Source organism: Pelobates fuscus, chromosome 12 (genome assembly GCF_036172605.1).
Source record: "Pelobates fuscus isolate aPelFus1 chromosome 12, aPelFus1.pri, whole genome shotgun sequence".
In the NCBI taxonomy this organism is placed as follows: domain Eukaryota; kingdom Metazoa; phylum Chordata; class Amphibia; order Anura; family Pelobatidae; genus Pelobates; species Pelobates fuscus.
The window spans coordinates 62,387,217-62,415,108 of record NC_086328.1 but is presented as its reverse complement, the minus strand read 5'-3'; the positions used below and the strand labels follow the sequence as shown (position 1 = coordinate 62,415,108).

At 39.8% G+C, this 27,892-nt stretch overlaps 1 protein-coding gene across 3 annotated transcripts in view; it reads right to left on the bottom strand.

Moving 5' to 3' along the window:
- Nucleotides 1-781: 781 nt before the first annotated feature.
- PC (pyruvate carboxylase) overlaps nucleotides 782-27,892 on the bottom strand; it is a 629,184-nt gene continuing 602,073 nt past the window's right edge. For all 3 annotated transcript variants that reach the window (XM_063437445.1, XM_063437446.1, XM_063437447.1), the window contains 7 exons: nucleotides 21,860-22,109; nucleotides 19,619-19,863; nucleotides 17,037-17,216; nucleotides 12,888-13,133; nucleotides 3,785-3,925; nucleotides 949-1,543; nucleotides 782-910 (listed from right to left, as the gene is read on the bottom strand). In XM_063437445.1, coding sequence (XP_063293515.1) covers nucleotides 1,295-1,543; nucleotides 3,785-3,925; nucleotides 12,888-13,133; nucleotides 17,037-17,216; nucleotides 19,619-19,863; nucleotides 21,860-22,109 — 1,311 coding nt within the window. In that variant the 3' untranslated portion in view covers nucleotides 782-910; nucleotides 949-1,294. The remainder of the gene's footprint in view (nucleotides 911-948; nucleotides 1,544-3,784; nucleotides 3,926-12,887; nucleotides 13,134-17,036; nucleotides 17,217-19,618; nucleotides 19,864-21,859; nucleotides 22,110-27,892) is intronic.

Below are 27,892 nucleotides of genomic sequence, written 5' to 3'. Positions count from 1 at the left end.
GATTGTTGAAATCCCTCACAATCCAAGGACATGAGTATGTGTTATCAAATGAATTACATGAGTATACAAAAACTTAACGCAGGAAGAAATTGGTAACTAAATACGCTATGATGGAATTAAACATAAAATATAAGGTGAAAACTAAATATTTCCACAAATCTGGTGCTGCAGAAAGTGTATTTTCACAATCTCATATCATGGCTGGAATTTATACAAATATCCAGCTACCAGGGACAGCTATGTTTTATACAATTACTTAAAAGCTTAAATTGGCACTTTAGGCAACATAAACTCGACATCTTATTGTAGTGTGTATGGTGTAAACAAGATTTGGGTATATTTGGAAGGTTTCAGAAAAAACAGGGTTCTTTCAAAATCCTCTCTAGTGGCTATATAGGCCAACCTCATATTAACATTCTTTAGCAATATCAAACTAGGTGCTTTGAATGTTGGCATTAAAGAAAACTGTACTGTTCAATTCATGTACCTTAGACACCATAAACATCTGTTAAATGCATATGTGCTTGTATCGCATGTGTTGCTTTTATGTGGGACAAACCCCCTACACTGTACTACTTTAGGTTAGTGGATTAGTATGTATGTTACAACACGTCTGTTTTTGGCCATTGTGCTGAAATGAAAATGGTAGACTGTGTTGATGTAAAGTAAAAGAAAAGGGACAATAGCCAAAATAGGAAAATAAAGATTTAGAAGCGAGTTGAAATGTAGGACATTGCTAAAGCAGTCCATAACAATACATATATGACAACACTTGATTGGCTACTCTAGATGGGGCAGCTTTATTTATAACTTGATATAGCTAACACTGATAATGTTAAATGGCTGCAAACACATTAATATAAATGAATCCATGATTATTATTCTAGAGTAAAAATGGGCTTGTGACATCCTGGCATACATACTGAATATTCAAAGAGGAATCTGAACAAAAAATACACTAGATATATTTTGTCCCAAACACCACCATCCATCCTCATGTAAATTTTCATAAGCAAAAAAAAAAAAAAATATTCAGCAACAGTGGCAGTTAGTGTTCAGTTTTTCTGTATCATCAGACTAAAAGGTTAATGATCCAACAATTTCATCAGGTCCCTAAATACATATATGTTAATATCTCTACCATTGAGTGTTGATGAAAACCAGAACACAGGTCCTCAAGCATGATAATGTGTAAACCCTCTCCCATGTTCAAGAGGAATGAAGAAGATAGCCATACCAACTATTTAGCATCACCCAACCCGCAAAAAAATAGTTCCAGTGTTTTGCGTCTCCATTATTCAATTTCCAGTATAAGGTCTTCTCCTTCAAGGTGCATGTCAGGCTTGATATATATTTTCTTGACTGTTCCAGAAACTGGAGAGTTGACCAAGGTCTCCATCTTCATGGCACTAAGTACACAGAGTGGCTGACCCTTCTCTATCTGGGCTCCTTCTTTCACCTTGATGTCAATGACCTTTCCAGGCATGGGGGCACCAATTTGGCCCTTTACATCTTTTAGGGCTTTTGGGTGGAAATGCATCTCCTAAAAATAAAAGGGATAATGTTAAGGTGGGTGACATGAAAATAAAGTGTCTATGGGATAACACCTACAGAAATTCACGTAATTCAAAAACGCACAGAATTAGAAGCATTGTTGATAAGTGAAAAATCAGAATGTAACACATCCATTACCTGTAACTATTGTCACCAAAATAGAAAAATGGTGAGTCTACCTTCACATCAACCTAAAGCACAAACCTGCATAACCAAACCAAATCCACTCCGCTCATAAGGGAGAAAATGAGGAGTGTCTTTAAACCCTTAAGGACCAATCTTCTGGAATAAAAGGGAATCATGACATGTCACACATGTCATGTGTCCTTAAGGGGTTAAAAAATTTTCTAAGCTGTTTAAGAATGAATGCCCTTACCTCTGTAACTATCCAAAACAAAACTATTTGGTTCAGAGTGGATTATTAAAAATAACACATTGCAAAGCATCTTAAAGGTTTTTGATAACCAAGTGAAGGTTTAAAAGCAGTGCAAATGGTTTTCAGCAAAGCCAAGCTACAAGATATCCAGAAACCCTCGCGTTTCTAGGTAGCTATACTTCTTTTCTAAAGATGTATAATCTAGAGCAGTATTTCCCAACCTTTTACAGAGAAGCACCCATGCACCCTCGAGAAAGTAATTTCTATTAATTTAAATTTCAATTGAAGTGAGTAGGCACAGATGTTTAAGCTCACCCCATATTGGAGAACAAGCCCATTTAAAGGTTGTAAAGAATATTTTTTAAATAAATATGACAATGTGAATACTCTTTACATAAGAAGTGTATGAACTAGTACTCTGAAGTATAAAAGTTACAAAATGAAAGTATAACACACAAATAATAGTTACACACAGAGGACTCTGACACAAACACAGTTAGACACAGAGGACGCTTGCAAAAAAACACAAATTTACACACAGAAGAAACTGACATACTTAAATGCAGAGGACACGCTCACCAACACACACTCTAACATACATTCACTGACAGACACAGAAGACACTGCACTGCACACGGAGGACACTGCAACACACACGGAGGACACTGAAACACGCACATGGAGGCAAATTAGACACACACTTAAACACAGAGGACACTGACAGACACTCTTGCTGATTTGACACTCACTGACAGGCACATTTTCTCACACACTTATTTTTTATTTAAGTCCATCCAGCCTGGGGTCCAGTGTGGGGCTAGCGTAATCTTCATGCTCTTCCAGCACTGTTCCTTTGTGCACTGTTTAGTGATGCCGGGGGTGGAGTGACTTCATAACCTGGCTGCCAGCATCACTGGAGGGTGAGCAAGAGAGCAAAACTGGAACATGAAGATTACAGCTCCCTCACCATTCTTCCTCCATTCTCCCCCAGGAACAGTGTATTTGGGTAAGCAGGTGCTTACTCTGCCTTGGCACACAACTGGTCGCCTCCTGGGGTCAGTAAGATGGTCGCATTTTGGAATACCCACTGAGAAACAGGGATCTAAATAGAACATGATATAACATCTCCATTTCCTGGCCAGGCAAGAAACTTAATTTAACTGGGTTGTGTATGCTGTGAAATATTAAAGGAAAACTATAGGGCAAAGAACACAAACATGTATTCCTGACCCTATAATGTTAAAAACACTATCTAGCCCCCTTGGCCCCCTAAATATAGTGGAATTTAATCTTTGTTCCACTCTGCTGGCACTGGCTCTCCCTGTGAGTTGCCTCCTTGGTCGTCAGAAGTGATGATGTCAGTCACACAATGCTTTTCGATAGAGATTGTCAATTCTGATGATCTTAGCTTAGGAGGCAGGCTAGGGATGGAGCCAAATTGTGCCCTGGCCAATCAGCATCTATTCATAGAGATGTATTGAATAAATGCATCTCTATGAGTAAAGTTCAGTGTCTCTATGCAGATAATGGAAACACTGCATGTCTGAGGAGGGGCCACTGGACATGTTCCTAGGCTGTAATGTAAACACTGTCTTTTCTCTGAAAAGGCAGTGTTTACAGCAAAAAGCCTGCATGGATGGACTATATTCACTAGAACATTAAGCTGTAGTTGTTCTGGTGATTGTAGTGTCCATTCAAACAATATCATTACATATTCTATCAGTGCTAGACCAGTGAAGGTGGGGAAATCCTGCACTGATGGTTCTTGCAGACATGTGTCAAAACAAATTCTTTAAAACTGAGATCTGAGATTTTCCCAGAAGAAAAAAATATAACTGGTAACTATTTGTTTACCTTCATGGCCTGTGTATCTTTGACAAGGAGTGATCTGAGTTGACCATTGAGCTCAAAGAAAACTTCTCTCTGACCAGCCTTGTTAAGATCTCCCAGTGCGAGAGCTTTAATATGAAGGGTTTTTCCTCTTTCCAACTCCACCTAGGAACAAAAGATAAATAAATAAATAAAACAACATTTCACTTTATTTCCAACAGCATTCTTTATGTAATGTTATTTTTTTTTGCAATGTTAGCCATTAAACAATACCTTATCTTTCAATTTGGTATACAGTGCCTTGCAAAAGTATTCACCCCCTTGACCTTTTACCTATTTTGTTACATTACAGCCTTAAGTTCAATGTTTTATTAATCTGAATCTTATGTGATGGATCAGAACACAATAGTCTAAGTTGGTGAAGTGAAATGAGAAAAATATATACATAAAACTAAAACTTCAGGGAGATCATGCCAAACTAATCTTATTGATTTTTTTGATTGGGTAACTAAAACAATAGATCAGGGATGGTGCAGTAGACATTGCTTACCCAGATTTCAATAAGGCTTTTGACACTGTTGCACATAGAAGGCTTATCAATAAATTGCAATCTTTAAGTTTGGATTCCAATATTGTTGAATGGGTAAGGCAGTGGCTGAGTGACCGGCAACAGAGGGCTGTAGTCAATGGAGTATATTCGAAGCTTGGGCTTGTCACCAGTGGGGTATCTCAGGGATCTGTACTTGGACCCATTCTCTTTAATATTTTTATTAGTGATATTGCAGAAGGTATTGATGGTAAGGTATGTCTCTTTGATGATGATACTAAGATATGTAACAGGGTTGATGTTCCAGGAGGGATAAGCCAGATGGCAAATTACTTCGGTAAACTTGAAAAATGGTCAGAGTTGTGGCAACTGACATTTAATGTGGATAAGTGCAAGATAATGCATCTTGGACGTAAAAACCTAAGGGCAGAGTACAGAATATTTGATAGAGAGCTAACCTCAACATCTAAGGAACGGAATTTAGGGGTGATTATTTCTGATGACTTAAAGGTAGGCAGACAATATAATAGACCAGCAGGAAATGCTAGCAGAATGCTTGGTTGTATAGGGAGAGGTATTAGCAGTAGAAAGAGGGAAGTGATCATGCCATTGTACAGAACACTGGTGAGACCTCACTTGGAGTATTGTATGCAGTACTGGAGACCGTATCTTCAGAAGGATATTGATACCTTGGAGAGAGTTCAGAGAAGGGCTACTAAACTGGTTCATGGATTGCAGGATAAAATTTACAAGGAAAGGTTAAAGGAACTTCACATGTATAGCTTGGAGGAAAGACGAGACAGGGGGGATATGAAAGAAACATTTAAATACATAAAGGGAATTAACACAGTAAAGGAGAAGGCCATATTTAAAAGAAGAAAAACTACCTAACAAGAGGACATAGTCTTAAATTAGAGGGGCAAAGGTTTAAAAATAATATCAGGAAGTATTACTTTACTGAGAGGGTAGTGGATGCATTGAATACCCTTCCAGCTGAAGTGGTTGAGGTTAACACAGTAAAGGAGTTTAAGCATGAGTGGGATAGGCCTAAGGCTATCCTAACTATAAGATAAGGTCAGGGACTAATGAAGTATTTAGAAAATTGGGCAGATGGGCCGAATGGTTCTTATCTGCCGTCACATGTTTCTATGTTTTTTAGAAATAGAAAACAGAAAAATGGCATGTGCATATGTATTCACCCCCTTTGTTATGAAGCCCATAAAAAGCTCTGGTGCAACCAATTACCTTCAGAAGTCACATAATTAGTGAAATGATGTCCCCCTGTGTGCAATCTAAGTATCACATGATCTGTCATTACATATACACACCTTTTTTGAAAGGCCCCTAAGGCTGCAAAACCTAAGCAAGAGGCACCACTAACCAAACACTGCCATGAAGACCAAGGAACTCTCCAAACAAGTAAGGGACAATGTTGTTGAGAAGTACAAGTCAGGGTTAGGTTATAAAAAAATATCCAAATCTTTGATGATCCCCAGGAGCACCACCAAATCTATCATAACCAAATGGAAAGAACATGGCACAACAGCAAACCTGCCAAGAGACGGCCGCCCACCAGAACGCACGGACAGGGCAAGGAGGGCATTAATCAGAGAGGCAGCACAGAGACCTAAGGTAACCCTGGAGGAGCTGCAGAGTTCCACAGCAGAGGCTGGAGTATCTGTATATAGGACGACAATAAGCCGTACGCTCCATAGAGTTGGGCTTTATGGCAGAGTGGCCAAAAGAAAGCCATTACTTTCAGCAAAAAACAAAATGGCACATTTTGAGTTTGTGAAAAGGCATGTGGGAGACTCCCAAAATGTATAGAGGAAGGTGCTCTGGTCTGATGAGACTAAAGTTGGTCTTTTCGGCCAAAGAAAACGCTATGTCTGGCACAAACCCAACACATCACATCACCCAAAGAACACTATCCCCACAGTGAAACATGGTGGTGGCAGCATCATGCTTTGGGGGTGTTTTTCAGCAGCCGGGACTGTGAAACTGGTCAGAGTTGAGAGAAAGATGGATGGTTTTAAATACATGGATATTCTTGAGCAAAACCTGTACCACTACTCTGTGCGTGATTTGAGGCTAGGACGGAGGTTCACCTTCCAGCAGGACAATGACCCCAAACACACTGCTAAAGCAACACTTGAGTGGTTAAGGGGAAACATGTAAATGTGTTGGAATGGCCTAGTCAAAGCCCAGACCTCAATCCAATAAAAAAATCTGTGGTCAGACTTAAAAAGATTGCTGTTCACAAGCGCAGATCATCCAACTTGAAGGAGCTGGAGCAGTTTTGCAAGGAGTAATTGGCAAAAATCCCAGTGGTAAGATGTGGCAAGCTCAGAGACTTATCCAAAGTGACTTGGAGCTGTGATTTGCATATTATTTGCAACTTGTGGTACTGCACTTTTATTTTCTCTATCTTTTTGCACACCTATCATTTTTTTGTGTCAGTAGTAGCATTGTGGTTCAGTGTAATCAGCAAGTTAAAATTTTATATTTGTAATTAGGAATCGGAAATCTGCAAGAAAAGTGCCTTTGTAGTGTCTAAGAATAGTCAGTGTGGTTAAGGTAGATCTTTAGCATTTCTCTTAGGACAGTGGCAGTTGCATTTTATAAGTAACTCTGTACTGTACGTGAGAGGAGAATTAATCTACCATCAGCGTACAACGGTGGATTCTGTGCTGGATCAGAAAACCTGAATGGATGCACGACATTTGGAGTCTGTTGAGAGTGCATATGTAAGGGAGAGAACCTATTATATACAGTTTGTGGGGAGTATATATGCAGTGTGTGGTAAGTGGAGTGAATTTCTTCTTGCTGTGTGGTGCCTGTTTAAAATAAAAATAAAAAAAATCTAACTGTAATGAGAAACTGTAATGACAATGAGAAAAGTGAATCTATGAATCTCTCAGAAGACAAAGTGTGAGGGAGTATGTATGCACAAAAGATAATGACATGGTAGAAATTTGAAGGAATATGTTATATATATTTATATTTTAATTCTTATTGGAAGCAGTCAGCCATCTCTTTTAAAAATAAATACAAATAGAAATCTAGTGTCCTACTTAGAGAAGTTTGATTACTGTACTGAAAAAGCAATATGCATTTTATATGGATTTGGACTGCAATCAGTTTAAATTACTCTTATGTAGTTCATACCAGGCCTTATTAATGAGAGCTAGCCGCAGCTAATAATTTGTTTTGATTCAAAGATGTGCAGGTATCTGTATCCTCCTCCAGTATACAAAATAAAGGGGGAGGGGAGATGGCTGCTCATCATTATTTCAACACAAAACAGAAAGGATGGCATTCTCCTCAAATGCATCCTCTGTTAGAAAAACAAATGTGGTTACTAATTCCACACATTCATCCCAAAAGCAGCCAGGTGTAGCTGCTCACACGAAGAAAGACTGTCATACACTGCCAATTTATCAGTCACAGTGAATAAACTCTGATCGTGAGAATCAAAACCTGCATCGTAAAATGCTAGAAGAAAATGGCATGCTACAAAAAAAAAAAAAAAAAAATTCGATCTGCACAGAAAAAAAAACATGCACAAAGCTGGCAGCCACCAGCAGTTCTGCCATGCAGGAAAATCTGAAACCGTAATTAAACTTACAAGGAAGGCTGATACATAATGACATTTCTTTTAGATCACAGAGAAAGGTGCAAAACAAAGCAAATCACCACATGGCAAACTGAAACCAAAACCATAAATCTATTAGAGCAATGAACAATACATCACAGGCTTGGAGGATACCTGTGATCGTGCAATGAATTCCTGCAGAACACTACATGTGTTAAGGCCATGTTTTCCTGCTGACACAAGATGTTTGAATAGCTGTCCGTTTTCACTGTTTCCTGAGGCAAGAAGAGTGCAAACTTACAGCTGTAAAGGAATTAAAATAATTCCCTGCAGCAAAAGGCAACAGCCTGCTAACATCAATACAGCCATCCAATCGCAAACATACACAAAAATCATGATGATTAATTTGACTGTATGATACATATGTAACGCTCTAGAAAAGCCAAAATATACAAATGTTTAGATATTGTTGAGCTACTAACTACATTTTGCAGGACTGTAGAAATTGAGATGGTTGACATATCACATCTGGATCAGACGTAAAGTAACATTTCAACTCCAATAGCTAGATCAGTTAAAGAAACACTAACCTACTAAAATACATATCCTCACCCTGTTGGTTATAAAAATGAAAAAAAATATGAAAAGTGTTTACTTACTTGGCGCTGCTTACCTCTCAACCTCCCATGGTGTCATTGAGGAGGCATGCCTTTCCCCATAAATAGTCCAATTAAAGGCTCCTCATAGAGGAGCAATAGGGACCTAAAGCATATGTGTGGCGAGTGCGGAGGGTGCCTTCAAGCTTTCCCTTAGGAAAGCATTGGATCAGAAAATATTGGGAAAACTTACGGAAACCAGTAACTACATTTCTTCCTAAACACCTTACATCAATATACATCAACAGTCAATTTCTGGCATGTTAACCAGTTTATAAAATAAAATGGAGAGCATTTGCTATTCCCAGGATATTTTGAACTGTACAACTGCAAGCATCACTCGACTTATAGCAAAACTGTGTAATTGGAATTAAACATTCCAACTGATATTTCCATTTTAATAAGTCTTAACTTAAATGAAAGAAGACACATTTTGAGATTATCTGGACAGGGTGATTGAAAGAGGGCAATCGGATTATGCTAAGGCTGCAATATTGTGAAACTGAGCAGTTAGAAGTGCCAATTACCCGAAAGAAGACTGAAAGAAATCATGGTGCTCAAAAGGAAGTAAAAGAAGAATTGTTATAGTGGAAACATTTAGCTTCAATAAACTAGTGCAGGCACTCCAGATGTTTTGGACTACACCTCCCATGATACTTAGCCAGCATTACGGGTGTAAGCATTATGGGGGATGTAGTCCAAAACATCTGGAGTGCCGAAGGTTGCCTATCCCTGAACTAGTGTTTAGGTAGCAGGAAGGATGAGGTACCAGAAAAGGAGAAATTAGTAAGTCCTTGGTTCATTTGGTGATGGGTTTTGAGATACTATTGAAACTAGCAATGTAACCATATTGAAAAGGCTCACATTATAATCTTGAATAAAGAAAGTTAGCCAGCTAAATATATTGAAAAAGATTACAGGCAAAATGTGGATAGGAGATACAATGATAGTGGTAGAAAGAAAAAAAGATGTGCAAGGCACAAATCTAAACTGTAGTAATGTGTCAAATATATAATTCAAGAAATTCAGATTCAGTGTTAGACTTCCTTTAAATATGGTTTGCTATCCTGTACCACCAATGAAGATTCAGGGTTACACATTTTTAATTATTTTATTTAAACTAATGAAGAGTGAATTACAGGTGTAATTATTTTTTTAAAGGTAGTTGACATTTTTTGTAATGGATGATGGCTATGAAAGGAGAGGAGATGGGTAAGAAGGCAGTGAGATATGTCGTCAAAATGACTGATGTTTCTGTTAGTGAAACAATAGTGTGTAAAGCTAGGTGGAAAGTATGGCAAGATTGTACCATATGGGCATTTGAATGGAAAATGTGAGTTAGAGAATAGATAAAGATGCCATCAATATTACCAGCTTTAGGAATAGTTAGGCTAGCCCACTGCATGGCCCAAGAAGGGTAATGTATGTTAATAAGGAGATTTTAGAGTTGGTAGGGCTTTTGAACAAGGATGTTGCCACCACAAAGGTTGAGGCAGGGTATTTCTGAAGAAAAATTGTGGAAGTGAGGATGCTTAGAAATCTTGAAACATAAAGCAAGAGTACATAGATGATAACCACAATATATAATAACATTAGATTAAAGATGCACACATCGTTTAGTTAAAATTAGAATACAGAGTGAAAAATGGAAAGTAAAGCTCAGGGATGTATAATGTCTACTTCAACACCGTTACCATAACCGTGTCCACTTCACAAAAGGAACAATTTATTCTAGACTATGCGCTAACAAGATGATTGGAAAAAAATGAATAGCTAAAATTAGGAGTGTGGTTTGCAGTACACATTAATGTCACAAAGTTTGTATACTTATTATAAGTGTCCCATATAGATGAACAGTCTCCCTGATGCTATTGACACTCAAATAGTGGATCTATATATTTGCACATGGTTTGGTTAGGATTATGGCTACATTTATGTATTTTAAATTAAATGAAGTTGGAATGCAAGGTATGATTTATTTGTTCAATCTATTAAATGTATACGGTTATAATGCACTGGTAGTCGAGTCCAAAGTGTAGTGTGTCTATCTGAATATCAGCAGTAATATATAAGAAATGCATATAAACTACTGATGGAAGCAAGCTATTTTTGCCTAGATTCATTTATATACAAGATTTCATTAAAAAGACACTCTAAGCACTAAAAAAAACTACTAATCAACGTAGTGGCCTTGCTGTCTAAATGATATCCATAACAAATTCAGTCTTTACATTTGTCAGCCAGTAAGCCTCTATTGACTGTCAGACAGCCACTAATGTGTGTTTCCTTCTAAATCTCTTTCATATTTTTGAAGTTCAAGTGCATATTGATGGCCTCAACTGTAATTATATCTCCATAGTAAAGCATTATAAGGCTTGAGGAAAATCTTATTGGCACAGTAAGTCAATTGCCGCACTGAATTGACCTGAGCTATTTCAAGTGATGATCTCATAAAAAGGTGGAGCAGCAGCAGGGATTTGACGTGGCAGGTAAGGTGAGTTTATCTTTTTTTTTGTTTTAATTTACAAATAGGGAGGCAGTAATCCAAAGCCACCAGGTACACTAAAATGTTCCTTCCTCTTGAGTGATACAAATTAGCATGCAAAGATAAATATAAGGGAACTAAGCAATGGGCTTATTTTTGGGGGGCATCTTTTTTAGCCAAAAACACAATTTAAACAATTGCAATAAATCATAAATGGACCACAACATGTCAGAAATTAAACATGGTCTGGTAGAAAATAAAAATAAAAAACATTGGGCTGGCAGAGAATATTAGAAAATAAATGGAAGAAAGTTTAACATATTGGAAGAAAAAAATAGTTCTGAATGGATGAATGTAATAGCATCCTATATAAACAGTTTGCCTGTTCTCTTTGCTGAATATATGTTGATGTATACAAAAAATAAACTAGAGTTTAACAAGGACCCTGCATGCCCTGTACAGCCCAGAACCGCTAGATCCCGATTGCAGTCAGAGAGCCTATTACTTCCTGCACTCTTTCTGCACACCTCCCTCGCGACACTGCAGTGAGGCAACAGCTGGAATATGACATCATCTTGGCATCTGCATCACTATTGGACACGCAAGAGACCTGTACAGAAAGAACGCAGAGATCCCAGCCCAGCAACATCTAACCACCAGGGACCAAGGATCCACTCCAGCCCTCCCAGAGCAAGGTATGCATGTCTGTGATTATGCTTGTAGATGTGATATTGTGCATAGATCTGTGATTGAATATGGGTTTGTGATTGTATGTATAGGTGTGTGATTGTGTATGTATTTCTGTAATTATGTGTGTGGTTCTGTGATTGTAGGGGTGTGTTTGTGGGTCTGTGATTGTAGGGGTGTGTTTGTGGGTCTGTGATTGTGTGTGTATAGGTTTGAGGTTGTAGGTGTGTGCGTACACATCTGTGATCGTGCGCGCGCGTACACATCTGTGATCATGCGTGTGTACAATTCCTTTTTGCTCAATGTGGCCCAGAGAACACCCAGCTATAGGATTGCTTATCATGAAACCTTATCTGTGGTAGGTACTTCTACAGTAAACCTACTCATTAGACTCATTTTATGTATATATAACTAAACAGACTGTTTTCAACAGTTTTTTTAACGCAATAGTCTGGTTTTTAATTTCTTTTCCACCCCATCTAGAGAATAGGAAGGTACCAGTGAACTTTGTTGAGCCATCAGTTTGTTAGAATACACCTGCACTGTGTTGAATAATTTTCCTACATAGTCTGTTTTTGAACCCTTAGCTTGCATTGTGTGTGTATTTTAACCATTAAACGTAAACATATATTACGACGTCTTAACCCATGAAGTGCAGGGTGTGTGTTTTAACTCCTTTAACTGTATTGTGTGCATTAACCTTTAATCTGAAGATTACATCCTGTTAACATTGGCAATAGCTCATCTATTATTTCTTGTTAGTGCTATATACATACAAATAAATCTGTGTGTCTGTGTGTGTGTGTGTGTGTGTGTGTGTGTAGAGAGACATTAACCCTCTTTAAATGTGACATTTTGGTTGCTGGATTTGATATGTATGATTCTTGTTTGCAAACAAAATGATTATGATATTTAGGATTAAATGTAGTACTCTCTGCAAGTAAAAGAAAAATTACTGTGAAACTAAATTTCAAAGTTATCAAAGGACAGCCCTTTACTATGATAGAATTTGGATATTTGGCAATATGTAATTGACAAACAAATAATATTGACAGAAACAACAGGTGAAGAAGGCCCTGCTGAAGCTAGAGTACAATCTGTGAAACCTTTACGGACTAGTTATGAGATCATCATACTGAAGGTACATTAATGCTTACCTCAAATTCTTCTGCAATCTTGGGACCTTCAAGAAAAAGACGTGTGTTTAGACACTCAACAGGGCCAAATTGTGTACTGAAATCCTTATACTCCTCGAAAACCTTAGGGTACATAGCAGCTGACATGATATCTTCAGGTGTTATGTCATCATATTTACTCCTCAGTCCTTCCTCCAGCTTGATAAAGTCCATGGGTGGAAGTGAAGCCCCTGGCCTCCCTTCAATACGTGGGAGGTCCTTCAGAACCTGTATTTACAAAATAGTATAATAAAAAGCCCTGCTATACATTTCCATTCCACTTTTAATGATAATGCAAAAGTGCAAAGATGTGGTTAATAACTACAACATTTATATGCATATTAGATTATATGGTGTTTTCTATGTGGTGTTATTAATAATTACAAATTATTAAAAAAATTAAACAAAAAAAAACACAAAACAAACAAACAAACAAACAAACAAACTGATGTAGCCACCATAGGCCAATACATATATTAGCCTTTAGTGGCTAAATCAGTATTTTTTTTTATATATGTATGTAGTGTGTTTTATCTAAACCGCCAATAAATGGAAGAAAGAAGCTAAAAACAATATGCAGATGCAGCCATGTGTATAATGAAACATTTAGGTCTGTCTGCTAAGCAACTTCCTTTGATTTGAATTAGATCTTTTTTCCTTGAAACAGAGAAAGAGTCTACAAGATTGACCAATGGTATATATGTATCAATGTAACAAAATTATAATACTATACACTTGGAATCAAAATGATTCAATCCCCATTGAAAATTGGGTTTATTGTCAAAATGTACAGACTTTCCGATGTTTGCAATGAACAACTTAAACAAAAGCAATTGAAATAGTTTAACACAATGAATGCTTCAAGTGGTTTCCCCAACTTCTACTAAAAATGCAACTTATAATGACTTCTCCAGTCTCCAAATTATTCAAGCCCCTAAATAGAATCCTCACAACAAATATGCAAATTAGATGTTATCTCAAGCATATCTGATGGAACTAATAAAGGGCTTTATTAGTTGAACCAGGTGTGCTTGAACTAGAACACTTACATACCTGAACTGGCCAGGGCTTTTTTGACTGTTGACTGCATGTTAGAAATATGGCTAACTCAAAAGAATGGGCCACAAAGCTAAAAGAAGAGATCATCGCCCTTCACTAACCAGGAACAGGATACAAAAAGAGAGTAAAGGCATTGAATGTTCCTAGAAAGACCGTTGGAAGCATAGTTCCCAAGTGCACAGTTGAAGGAACAGTGGTTACACTACCTGGACGGGGTAGAAAAAGGAATCTATCAATGGCTGCTACCAGCTTTCTGAGAAAGTAAGTGGTGCAGCAATATTTGGTGGCACCGGGCACTAAGGTTTCAGTGAGCACAATAGAGCACATAAAGGTTTCCCTGCCAGCAGTGGCGTACTAAGGGAGAAGTGGGGGGGGCGGTCCACCCCGGGTGCCACAAGGCAGGCGGGTGTCACCAGATCTGGTCAGGCTTGGGGTTCTGTGAGCTGTGTGGCTGCACAAGGCGCCAAAGCAGCAGGGGCGCCGGGCAGCCGACACACACATGGGCCAGGAATACAGCAGGAATACAGCACGGAGAGTTGGAGGTGTAGCCAAACCGGATGCAGGGGTGGAGCTAAAGGCAGCCTCCTTACTACCGCACACTGAGAGGAAGCAGGAAGGAGTCCCTGCTTCCCCAACAACTGCACACCAGGGACTTCACTGACTCCACTCCTCCACCAGTAAGCGAGAGTGTGTGTGTGTGTGTGTGTAAAACTGTGATTGTCTCTGCCTGTGACTGTATGTGTGACTGTGTACAAAAAATGGAAGGTGAAATGGAAGGCCGGTGGAGGTAATGTTATGCTCTGACCAGTGTACTGCTGGGAATTAAGTCCAACGCCTTAACAACTCTGCCATCCTGATGCCGCATTATTGGGTTCTGGCATTCTTGTGGATGTTACTTTGACCTGTACATATAGATTGTTGCAAACCATGTACACCTCTTTATGGCAATATGTTCCCTGATGGCAGTGGTCTCGTTCATCAAGATGATACGGCCAGCCACACTTCAAAAAATGTTCAGGAATATTTTGAGGAACATGACAGAGCTCAAGGTGTTGCCTTGGCCTCCACAATTCCCAGATCTTAATCTGAGCATCTGCAGGATGTGCTGGAGCAACAAGTTCAATCCATGGAGGTCTCACCTCGCAACTTGCAGGACTTAAAGGTTCTGCTGCTAATGTCTTGGTGCCAGATACCACAATACATGTCTTGCCTAGATGCATCAGAGCTGTTCTGGCAGCACCAGGAGGACCAAGGTGGTCCACCAAGCAGGTGGTGGTTTTAAAGTTTTGGTTGATCAATGTATGAGTTAATGTGTAGTGACAGGGTATTGTGATAAGATAATATAATATAAAAGTTAAAGGGACACTATAGTCACCAGAACAACTACAGCTTAATGTACCGTAGTTGTTCTGGTGAATATAATCATTGCCTTCAGGATTTTTTCATGTAAACACTGCCTTTTCAGAGAAAAGGCATTGTTTACATTGCCTCTAGGGACACCTCCAAGTGGCCACTCCTTAGATGGCCACTGGAGGTGCTTCCTGGGTTAGTGCTGCTGAAAAAGGAACACTGAAGTTCAGTGTCCCCACGCTCTGCATGGAGACGCTGCATTTTCCTCATAGAGATACATTGATTCAATGCATCCCTATGAGGAGGTCCTGATTGGCCAAAACAGCGTTTGGCCCTGCCCCGTGCCGATTTTAGCCAATCCAATTATTTCCCTATGGGAAAGCATTGAATTGGCTAAAAATCATCCATTTTGATGATGGCACAAAGGGAGCGGAGCCAGTGTCGGCAGACCCATGCAGCGCTGGAAATAAGGTGAGTTTTAAACTTTTATAGGAGGGCCAAGCCACCTAAATGGCTTAAACACTATAGGGTCAGGAATACAATATAGGGTGTTCCTGACCCTATAGTGTTGCTTTAATGTGTACTGCTGTATTGTGTAATGGTGGTATAGGGATTGAGTGGAGGACTTTACTGCATAGGTGGCAGCACTGCCTGAGATTAATGAGGGTTACAGTCCCAAGCAGCAACAATTTTAACTGGCATAATGAAAATGACAACAGGTACCACTAAGGAGTGTAACTGCCACTAATCTCCTACATACATGAGACATACATGTCTCAGACTGCCCAGGATAAGGGTCTTCAGGCTGTATAGGTAATCGGGGATCCTGTTTACTATAGGTAAGATATAGAGAATAAATAATGACAAACTATGTGTTATAGGGAATAATGTTGTCAACAGATTATGGAAACAAATCACAAAACCATAGGTCAAATAGTTTGCAAATATCTCCAAAACTCAGAAGTGATATTTTCCCATTCTTCACTGTTAGAATTTTTAGATCAGGGTTAGTGTGAAAAATTAGTTTGTAATAACTGTAGATCTAGTGTATGCAGCTACTGCAAGCTCTCCTCTCTTTCCCCACCACAGACTAAGTCAGTGTGCAGTATAGCTGTGTGCTTCTTCCCATTCTTCCCGCTGTAGTACATCTCATTGAAAAGTGTCACCAGGTGCCCTCTAGCCAAGTGTGCATGTGGCTTCCGTTAGCGAACCTTAATGAACAGAAATGAAACTTCTCCAACTGTCGAGAAGTATTTGTAAACAGCCAATGTTACTTAAAATCTGCACTTTTATAAATTGAAAAAGAAAGCTAAAAAATGTAAAATAGTCACACTCTGCACATGTAGCACTTCAGCAAGCAGCATTGCCTTATGTGTTTGGAGTTCTCCTTTTACAATGGTTATTAGTGCTAAGGTAAGGAAGGTATTAATAGCGCGTGGAAATGAGTGGTTAATGGGAAACTGGCAGATCATGTTATAAATATTTGACCATATGGAATTTATATATACAAACATATAAATACATAAAGTTTTATTTCCTAAATCTGCATACACTATCATATATAGTATTTCATTTTAACCACTGTAGATGAACATGTAGGGAATAGAATTGTACCTAAAAAACACAGATGTCAGTTCGTTAAAGCTAGCACGCACAGCAAAAGCTACGATTGTGGCAAGGACTGAAGAAGTGATGGTTAAGCAGGAGTGCCGACTCACTCACCTTGGAACGTAAAGGCTCTGGAAATCCACCATAAGGAATACCGACATAGCCCTGCAAGTACTCCACCACAGACAATGGGAAGGATAGCTCATCCGCCATATTCTCTACCTCCTCACGTGTCAGACCATTGTGAACCATAAACTGAGCCAGATCTCCAACAATTTTAGAAGAGGGTGTAACCTAAAAGAATAGCAAAAGTGAAATCCACTTTGAGGTTAATAAACAAGACATAGTGTAATATTGGCCAATCAATAATGTTAGGCTTAGGGTTAGGGTATCAATTCAATCTACTCTTCATTAACTATAAAAGCAACATAAAAAAGGTACAGAAATGGAAAAATAAAACTTATAAAATGATACATTACGACAACAAAGCCATAGCAGATTGCATTGTTATAATTGCAAGTGTGACAAACTCCCCATGCCAAGTGAGTTTGCCACAAACTCCCGGAGGAGCCTGCTTGCCAGCCTCCTGCCCATAAACTATGGACCCTGTAAAATGCAATATAAAAGTCTCCGTTCGGGAACCGAACAGCCGCACGAACAGGAGACCACAATGGAGCTTGTTAAGCCTAATTGATACGTTGTAGCAATTTCCACCGCAGTGTTCTAAGTGTTCATCTGGGTGGCCGCAATTCTAATAGACAACCAAGAGGTGGCGGGCATCTTGTTCGCATAAAACAGGCAGTGGTGTTTGGTCGTCTAGTTCATGGAACTATTTTCGGACACAAAACTCCCGAACACTGCTGGACGTCCATGATCCCGCTGTTCAGCGGAAACTTTCCCATGAACAATGGGAACAAGCTCCAGAGTAAGAACATTGACTATGTTCGGTAGTTTGTTCAGTTTTTAAACTCGCAAACTAGACCGACCACAAGTCCTGATTCTCTGGAACGGTTTTGGGCATGGGACCATGCGTGCGGTCGGTCAAATTATGACTTCCAGGAAATTCCTGAAACCCTGAACCGATCTGGGTGATTTTTGGATCGGTCACCCAGATCGGGGCTATCATGGGATGTAACTTTTGTGGGTTTTTATGTATTTTTAGGGTACTTTTGGGGTGTTTGGGAAATGTGTGTTTTTTTTGTACCTGGAGATAATGGAGTTTAATTCAGTACTTGACTCAATTATCTCCCAGGCACAGGAGAGGGATTATCTAGTTTTGTATGGTAGTGTCCTGGACCTGAGAGCCAATGTAATCGTGTGTATGTTTTTACTACAGTCTACTCTCCGGTCCAGGGGCGAGTGCCTTTACACTTTAAAAGACTGTTAGATTTTCCCAATATTCGGGACTATTAAATCCGATTCTCTATGTTTAGGGTCATAAACCAGCCAGAGTTTAGGATATCTCAAAATCGTACGAAAGTGTGATTGGGACCAAATACAAATATTCTAGCTTAGGTCTAGCAAAGCCGTGTATTAACCACAGAGCCCAGCAATAGTGATACTGATCTGTTTGAACTCTACTATTCCATACCAAAGTAAATTGTTAGCAAAGAGTTTATACAAGGTTTTTAATTAGCATGCAGTCTTTTCATTACACTGGGTCTTAATTTACATGGGTGGTAAGGTCTTGTCTTTCTGCACATTCATCACCATGCCTTCCCAAGCTATTAGTAGCAGCAGCCAATTAATCCAAGATTGGAATCTGTCAGTGTTTGTTAATTAAAATGAATCTTTATATGGAGATACAAATACTCTGGTATTTTCAATTCAATCTGCATATTTAGAGTATTTGAAATAAATGCTGTATAATTAATTTAAAAAAATATTACTAAGAATATTCTCATGTGAGGTCATGTGCATTTTGTGATTTCTACACATCTAAAGTCATCCAGTTAAATTCTTCCCCATAATACATTTCATGGATTTGCTTCTCTTTGCTGATCTGTTCACAAGATTTATGGTAATGTATGGTTCAGCTGTCACAAACTACCTTCCTACTCCAAGGAACACATTGCTGTCCCCCCACAATTATATAAAAAAAATAACATACATACATACATATATACATATATATATTAATTAAACCATTATGTATGTATGTATGCATTTATTTATTTATGCATTTTTTTTTCATTAAGGTTATAACCTTAACAATGGCTTCCAAAAAAAGATCTCCTGTCTGCAGCCTTTGCAAGCCCTCTCCTGGTCTCAGTCAGAGGCTTTTCTTTGACGCGTGATCGCGGTTTTCCCACTGCTTCTCAATGAGGTATAATACATCTGATTCAGGAGGGGAGATGGCAGGATCATGGAAACACAACACATTTACCGGTTCCGTTTGCTCTGCTGAACCAGCAGAAAAGGAAGAAAACCTTCCTGGATTTCTGACCGACAGCCAGTGAGTTATTACTGCTCTCAATTATAAAAGTCCCAATTTTCTGCTGATGCACTTTTATAAATGGTCACAAGTGTAACAAGCTCCAGACACGTAAATGAATAGTACTTATTAGTTAATAGTTAGCCACCAGTAAATGGTAAGTGAGAAAGTTCAGAAAGAAGGTCATTCTTTAATGGCAATCAAAACAAGAAAGGTCATATGATCTAAGTAAAATCTCAAGACCACAAGTGAAGAGTTTTACCTTGATAACGTCTCCCAGAAGTTTGTTTGCTTCAGCATAAGCCTTCTTAACTTCTTTAAACTTATTTCCTAGCCCCATGCTATGAGCTTGAAAATGAAGGTTGGTATACTGGCCACCAGGGATCTCATTCTCATATACATCAGAATTTCCAGACTTCATGGTTGCTGTGCAGTCAAAGGCAGCATAGAGTCCACGGGCAACCTCCCAGTACTCACTGTAATCAAACACTTTGTCTAGCTGGATTCCTTAAAGAGAATAACAGACTTTAGGAACTGTTCAACAAGCAAAAAATAATAATAATGTATTAACAACATTTGGACATAAGCAGTACAAAATTTAACTCCGTAATTACTAGTTTATATAGCATTCTTATTTATTTTATCCTATTTTTGTTTAATAAATTCTTTGTTTATATACATTTGAATTTTATTTTTTCCATCCTGGTTATCATCCTGTTCCTTGGTGGGGACTATACCACCTACGCTATAGAAACTAGAGCAAGTTCTGCTCTAGTAAATGTGAGTACTGATTTTACATCATTTTATTCATCCTTTATTTTATAAATATATATTGCACTATCTGGATTCTCCTGTCTCTCCACATATTACTCTATCCGAGATGATTGGGACCATCACTACCTCATATATATCCTTAGACGGGGATTGTTCCGTCCAGGCGTACTAACGGCAGAGCTCTAGGTTAGCTCTGGGATATGTGAGTGGAAAATTATTAGTATTATTCATTTACATACTTGTTGTACTAAACATATTGCACTATTATTCTTTGTATGTTCCTTTTATTTCTGAGGTCATATTGTGTAAGAGGACCATTACTTCAATTATTGTGTACGTATACTTTGTCTATTCATCTAGTTCTTTATATTTAAGGCGCGGTCTCCTCCCTCTCTTCCTCACGTCACTTTTTTACAAGGTTGGGGTTCCTTGTATTGGGTACTGCAGCCTAATATTCCATATAGTGAGCGCCTAATTCATCCATTTTTTTGTACATTAATAGGGAATTACTGTAAACTGTCACTTATTTCTGTTGGGTTCAGCAAGGCTCTCTGAAGAATGACACACTTTGGGGATGTATTCACACAGTGGTTATATTTTTAGAATCAATTAACCCTTTTAGTGACACATAAGATGTACATTTCTTCAACAATAAAGAGTGTAAGCAAAAACCTTAGCGTACAGCATTCTCCCCTGTTCCAAGCTTTTAAAACGGAGACAGGGTATGATGCCAGCTGCTAATCACTACTTAAGAGTCAGCTCTCCCAGGGTACATGTAACATTTGCAATTTGTTGCTTTTAAAGCTCAGACAGCTTGCCAAATAGAGTGCCAGGGAAAACACAGGGGGGCTGTTAATAGACAGAGACAGAGGGGTATACTCTGTGTGAGTCCAAATAAAACGACAAAATGCAGGAAAGGTTTATAGAGGTACTCAACATTACTCAAAGTATACACTGTATAATTATACAATGTGAAAGGTTTGATGTGTCTATTATGGTTAGTGAGCAATCATAATACAGGAGTTGTACAAATCTCATGGATTTCTCATAGTTAAGTCATATCTTCATCTTGTATTGGGCAAACTAGATAAGCCTGTTGGTTCTTTTGTCACAATCAACAGTGTTAGGTTAAAACCACCATATCTGGCAGTAGAAGTGGAATCATGCACATTATTAGCTTGGAAGTAAAAGTGTTATTTTATTTAAATCAAAACTTTCATTAGCATGTAGATATTTTGCATAATTATGCCACGTAGCTGTCTCATTATCAGTGTAGACAAATGCTGAGTATGTATACATTGTTTATACAGAACAAGCTGCTTAATTAGAATGGTTACACACTGACGGCAAACAAGCTGCTACTTATAAAGACATTTTTGCACCAAGACAGTCCACACACTACACTACACAATATATTTACAAATTACACAATGCAAAGTTGAGCAAATAAATGCATGATTTCTGGATAAGAACCATCTGGGTAATTTCTGCGCTCACTTGAAAGCTTTAAAATGCAACCTTAATTGTCTGACTGCTACAAAAATAACTGACTTTCCTGTATTTTAGTGTAATAAGAATTTTTTCATGAGGGTAGATCTAAACAGATGTTGAAAGAAAGAGCATAAGAACCTGCAGTACTGACTTTGCAGTGCCAACAGAGTTTGACAAACAGGTCAAGCCATTGGCAGAGCATATATTAGTCCAATATCCATTAATCTATGCCACTTACCTGTATCTTGGTCGGTGCCCATGGCACATGCCACCAAAGCACCCATACTAGGTTGAGAGGTCATCCCAGACATGGAGTCAACAGCCACATCCACAATGTCTGCTCCTGCTTTTGCACATGCAAGCATGGAAGCAACACCAGCCCCAGCAGTGTCATGGGTGTGTACATGGATAGGAATATCTGGAAACTTGTCTCTCAAAGCACGGATCAGCATTTCTGAGGATTTAGGTTTCAGAAGTCCAGCCATGTCCTGATGGATGAAAGAAAGTTCAGAATTCAGGCATTCACTAATTACTCACTAACAACTAATTTTTAGTAAATTTCACCATCTTGATAACTTTTTTCCATTCATAAACCATATGATTCTTATAAATAAAGCAATATGCAATGAGAACACTATCCAGATAATTGTTAAGAAAGAGCAACAGTCACCAATCTTATAATATCCATAACAAAAGGTGACATGCAGCTATGCTACTCATCCAATTGGGGATGCTCATGTGCGGAGTGCTGCTGAAGCTCTAACATTGACAGAAATATCTACTAATGGAAACACAAAAATATGTTCAATAGTGCCTTCACATTGCACTTTCTATAGACTTTTCTTTTATGTCCCTGGAAGCAAGGTGGAAAAAAGTGCTTGGGAAAGGTGTACATAATCAGTCAATTTCCAGATCATCAAGAGCATTCCTACAATTAAGTATAAAAGGCATAGTCATATAAGCCAAAGATATATTTAGCTATACACGTAGGGTTTTTTATTGTATATTTTCTTTTTATATCATACTTTCAGATCACTCACACTATTCACTCGACTGCATTACAGTTAAAATAAACTTTTAATTTAGCTTACCTCTGTTAACTTTTACCTAGAGAAGAGTCAGGGAGTTACCTGGTATGAATTTACAGCTCCAATACCAGCAAACAGAAAGCTACGGTGCCTTTATGATTCGTAGTAATGGAGACTCTCTCACGTAATATCAAATAATGCATAATAACCCAAATTTGATTCGTAATTTAAATGATTTTATTTCGGGAAACTCTGTAATGTTTTTTGAGAAATTATAATCCAAATTTATTAATTTGGAATATAATGTGATTAGTGCGTGCGTTGCAGTCGGTCAGCGAGTGTGTGCGTTGAAGTCGGTCAGCGAGTGTGTGCATTGGTCAGTGAGTGCGTGTGTTTGTCTGTCTGTCAGTGAGTGTGTGTTTGTCTGTCTGTCAGTGAGTGTGTGTTTGTCTGTCTGTCAGTGAGTGTGTGTTTGTCTGTCTGTCAGTGAGTGTGTGTTTGTCTGTCTGTCAGTGAGTGTGTGTTTGTCTGTCTGTCAGTGAGTGTGTGTCTGTCTGTCAGTGAGTGTGTGTTTGTCTGTCTGTCAGTGAGTGTGTGTTTGTCTGTCTGTCAGTGAGTGTGTGTTTGTCTGTTTGTCAGTGAGTGTGTGTTTGTCTGTCAGTGAGTGTGTGTTTGTCTGTCTGTCAGTGAGTGTGTGTGTATGTTTAGGTGACCGGTCTCCCTCCAAACACATGGGAAAGGGGTTTTTACTCACCTTTTTTCCCCGACACTGGCCCTGCCTCCATGACTGCGATCATCAATCTTGGTTATCTCAGTCAATCCAATGCATTTCCATGGGAAAGCATTAGGAGGCTATTGTGCATGTGTGGCAAAATGCCACACTGCGCCAATCAGCATCTCCTCATAGAGATGCATTGAAACAATGCATCTTTATGGGGATCGTTCAGTACCTCCATGCAGAGTGCAGGGATGCTAACTGTAGGTGCTGTGCAGCACTGATCCAGGATGCACCTCTAAAAGGCGTCTAAAAGACTGTCACTAGAAGTATTACTAGGCAACAATTTAAATACTGCCTTTTCTCTGAAAATACAAGGTTTACATTGACAAGTGTGCAGGGACAGGCTATAAACACGAGAACAACTACATTAACCTATAGTAGTTCTTGTGACTATACTGTACCTTTAAGAATTGTATTTTTTAACATATTAAAACCTGGCTCTGAAACTTTTTTTGCTGGCTCCTTAATTTTGAGAAAATTTGTCAAGCCCTAGCCTAAAATAATATTGGGATATATGGGAGGAAGAGATTGTTAAAATATTTTCTCTGTAAAATATACCCTAGCACAGGGGTAGGCAACCTTTTAGCAGCACTGTGCCGATATAGGATTGTGATGTCCCGTAGCGTGCCGATCCTCAGGCCCGTCGCTACCAGGCAAGCTAACCAAGCAATTGCTTGGGGCCCCGAGCTGGCCTGGGCCCCCAAGCAGGGCCGGCCATTTCTATAAGGCTGCAGCCGCATGAGCGCTCTATAGAGAGCCTCAGGCGGCTGCAGCACTGCCTCTCTCGTCATCTCCCCTTTCCTGTAGCGTGGCCGAGCTCCTCTTCCTCCTGTCAGTCCGGCTGGGTACCACGCGGTACAGGAGATTTAGTTTCCTGTTCCGGCTGGACTGACAGGAAGTGCACCCTGAGCTCGGCCACGCTACAGGGAAGGTGAGGTGAGAAGAACATAGGGAGGGAGGGAGGGGGGGGAGTAAAAAGAACATAGGCGGGGGAGTAAGAAGGACACGGGGGAGGGGAGTAAAAAGGACACGGGGAGGGGAGTAAAAAGGACACAGGGGGAGGGAGTAAGAAGGACACAGGGGGAGGGGGATAAGAAGGACACAGGGGGAGGGGAATAAGAAGGACACAGGGAGGGTGGGAGGGGAGTAAGAAGGACATAGGGAGGGGAGTAAGAAGAACATGGGGAGGGGGAGAGTAGTAAGAAGAACATAGGGGGGAGTAGTAAGAAGAACATAGGGAGAGGGGAAGGAGTAAGAAGAACACGGAGGGGGAGGAGTAAGAAGAACACAGGGGGGGTGAGGAGATGAGAACACAGGGAGGGGGGAGGTGATGAGAAGGGGAGATTAGGAGAACACAGGGAGGGGGGAGGTGAGGAGAAGGGGAGATTAGGAGAACACAGGAAGGGGGATGGTGAGGAGAAGGGGAGATTAAGAGAACACAGGAAGGGGGGTGAGGAGAAGGGGAGATTAGGAGAACACAGGGAGGGGGGTGAGGAGAAGGGGAGATGAGGAGAACACAGGGAGGGGGGTGAGGAGAACACAGGAGGGTGAGGGGAAGGGGAGATGAGGAGAACACAGGGAATTTTCAATTGTTGAAAATGTTCAAGTTTTATGCACATTATATGCAACAGCAGTATTTGCACTGTAAACCTTTTTTATATATAAGTGTGGGTGAACTTAAACTGTATGACTATGCTATTAGGCTTTGCGTGCGGGGGGGGGGGGCACCATGTCCATTTTGCTTGGGGCCCCCAAATTCCTTCAAACGGCCCTGCCGATCCTATTTTTTTAAATTGAGGTGTGTGTGCTGCCGTATTCTGCTTGTGTTATATATACTGTAATTGCTTTGTATCGTTGTCTTTGTGCGTATATGAGCTATTATATTGTATATGTTCATTAGTAGTTTATGGTATCGTGTATGATACATATGAATGTGGGCTGTGTATGAGGGCTGCTTGTGGAATTGTGTGTAGATGGATATGTCACATTGTGTGTTAGGTAGTGTATGGGGGCTGTTTGGGGTTTTGCACGTGAGAGGCTGCATGTGGGATTGTGTGCATGTATGTAGATTGTTAGTGGTGTTGCGTTTGTGGGGATTGTGTGTATGTTTGTGTGTGGGCTGTTCGTGTTATTTGTATGAGGGGAGGCTTATTCTGCAGGTCTGTGTATATCTAGCAGTGTGGGTGGCTTCCCTGGGTTCCAGTGGGGACCAGGCTGGCCAGGTACAGGTCAAGGACAGGAGCTGCAACATCAGCTGTGGGCTGCTCTACTACAGTGTGGATTCCCATTCACAAGTGCTGGGAGGAAGTGATCTGAGATCACTTCCTCTAAGTGCTGCAATGCATAAATTGAGGATTGTCCTTCACTACCTCTTTGTATTAGCAGATATCTGAAGTTTCACTGAGACTCCTCATAGGCCAGACCCTGTTTGGCTCTAGCAGCCTTGAGTGCCGTGGAAAGACACCTCGAGTGCCGTGCATGGCACTAGTGCCGTAGGTTGCCTACCCCTGCCCTAGCAAATATAATGACTAATTTTATAACATTTTGAAGATATTATACAACTACACATTGATTTATTTCATTTGATGTTACTTGTACCAAACTTGCAATTCAAATATGATTAAATTAATCTGGATGGATATTATTTTTTCTTCTCCACCCCTCCCCACCACCCCCCCTTTTTTCCTTTTCTTTAAATGTGTATTAATATTTAGTTTTATCAAGATTATATTAACATTTTCCAATAAAACTAAAAATAATATTTCAGAGGTAATTCTGCTTTTTAAAGGGACACCCGACACACACTTTGACTTGTTGAAGTGCTTTGTGTGTCTGGAGCCGGTCACATTTGTCACAGTTTGGAAAAGTGCTGACTTCAGAAGAGATCAGCACTTTTATATTTGAGGTCAGGAACACCTCCTCCTGCTGTCAGATAGTCAGGGAGGTTTATTTTGCTTTTTTGTTAACTAGATTGAGCTAAATGAAGTGGCAGAAGCACTGTGTTATTGTGCCACTTCATTTTCCTCTCCTCAATGAGCTGTATTGAGAAGCAATTGAAAGCCATTAGTGCTCAATGAGAAACCTCTGATTGGAGGCTAAAGGGGAGGGCTTGCAAAGGCTGCAGACAAGAAATCTCTGTAAGGAGGCAGTGATAGGCTGAGTGTGTAACCTTCTGCATTAGCCTGGTGCCTAGGGACACATCTTTGGTGTTAAACCAGTCAAAAACAATTTTACTCTATAAGGAAAGAGGATGCCAGGGAACTCCAGGAACCTTAATTTCGTGATTGAGATGAAGTGGGCATGGTGCCTTAATGCTCAGTGATAGAGCACTGTGTGGGTTAAATGACAGTGTAGTGTAGGGCTTAAGAGGAGGACTTTACTTTTAGGACAACCCTGGGAAATTGAACATATAAATAGTGATGTACCGAACGTTTCACTGGCGAATAGTTCCTGGCGAACATAGCGTGTTCGCGTTCGCCACGGCGGGCGAACACATGCGCGGTTCGATCCGCCCCCTATTCGTCATCATTGAGTAAACTTTGACCCTGTGCCTCACAGACAGCAGACACATTCCAGCCAATCAGCAGCAGACCCTCCCTTCTCCTGTACAGCATCCATTTTAGATTCATTCTGAAGCTGCATTCTTAGTGAGAGGAGGGAAAGTGTAGCTGCTGCTGATTTGATAGGGAAATGGATAGCTAGGCTAGTGTATTCAGTGTCCACTACAGTCCTGAAGGACTCATCTGATCTCTGCTGTAAGGACAGCACCCCAAAAAGTCCTTTTTAGGGCTAGAACATCAGTCTGCTTTTCTTTCCTGTGTAATCTAATTGCAGTTGCCTGCCTGCCTGCTTCTGTGTCAGGCTCACAGTGGATACTGTGCCCACTTGCCCAGTGCCACCACTCATATCTGGTGTCACAATAGCTTGCATTTAAAAACAAAAAAAGTTTTTTCACTGTTATAGATTGAATAGCAGTTAGTTGTCTTCAAGCGTGTGTGTCAGGCCTACAGCGTCTACTCTGCCAACCTCAGCCAGTGCACAGTGCCCATCATATCTGGTGTCACAATAGCGTGCATTTAAAAACAAAAACATTTTTTTCACTGTAATAGATTGAATAGCAGTTAGTTGTCTGCAAGCGTCTGTGTGTCAGGCCAACAGCGTGTACTCTGCCAACCTCTGCCAGTGCCACTCATATCTGGTGTCACAATAGCGTGCATTTAAAAAAAAAAAAAAATTTCACTGTTATAGATTGAATAGCAGTTAGTTGTCTTCAAGCAGGTGTGTCAGGCCTACAGCGTCTACTCTGCCAGTGCACAGTGCCACTCATATCTGGTGTCACAATAGCGTGCATTTCAAAACAAAAAAATGTTTTTGACTGTAATCTAATAGCAGTCAGTGTCCTTCAAGCGGGTGTCAGGCCTACAGCGTGTACTCTGCCAACCTCTGCCAGTGCACAGTGCCACTC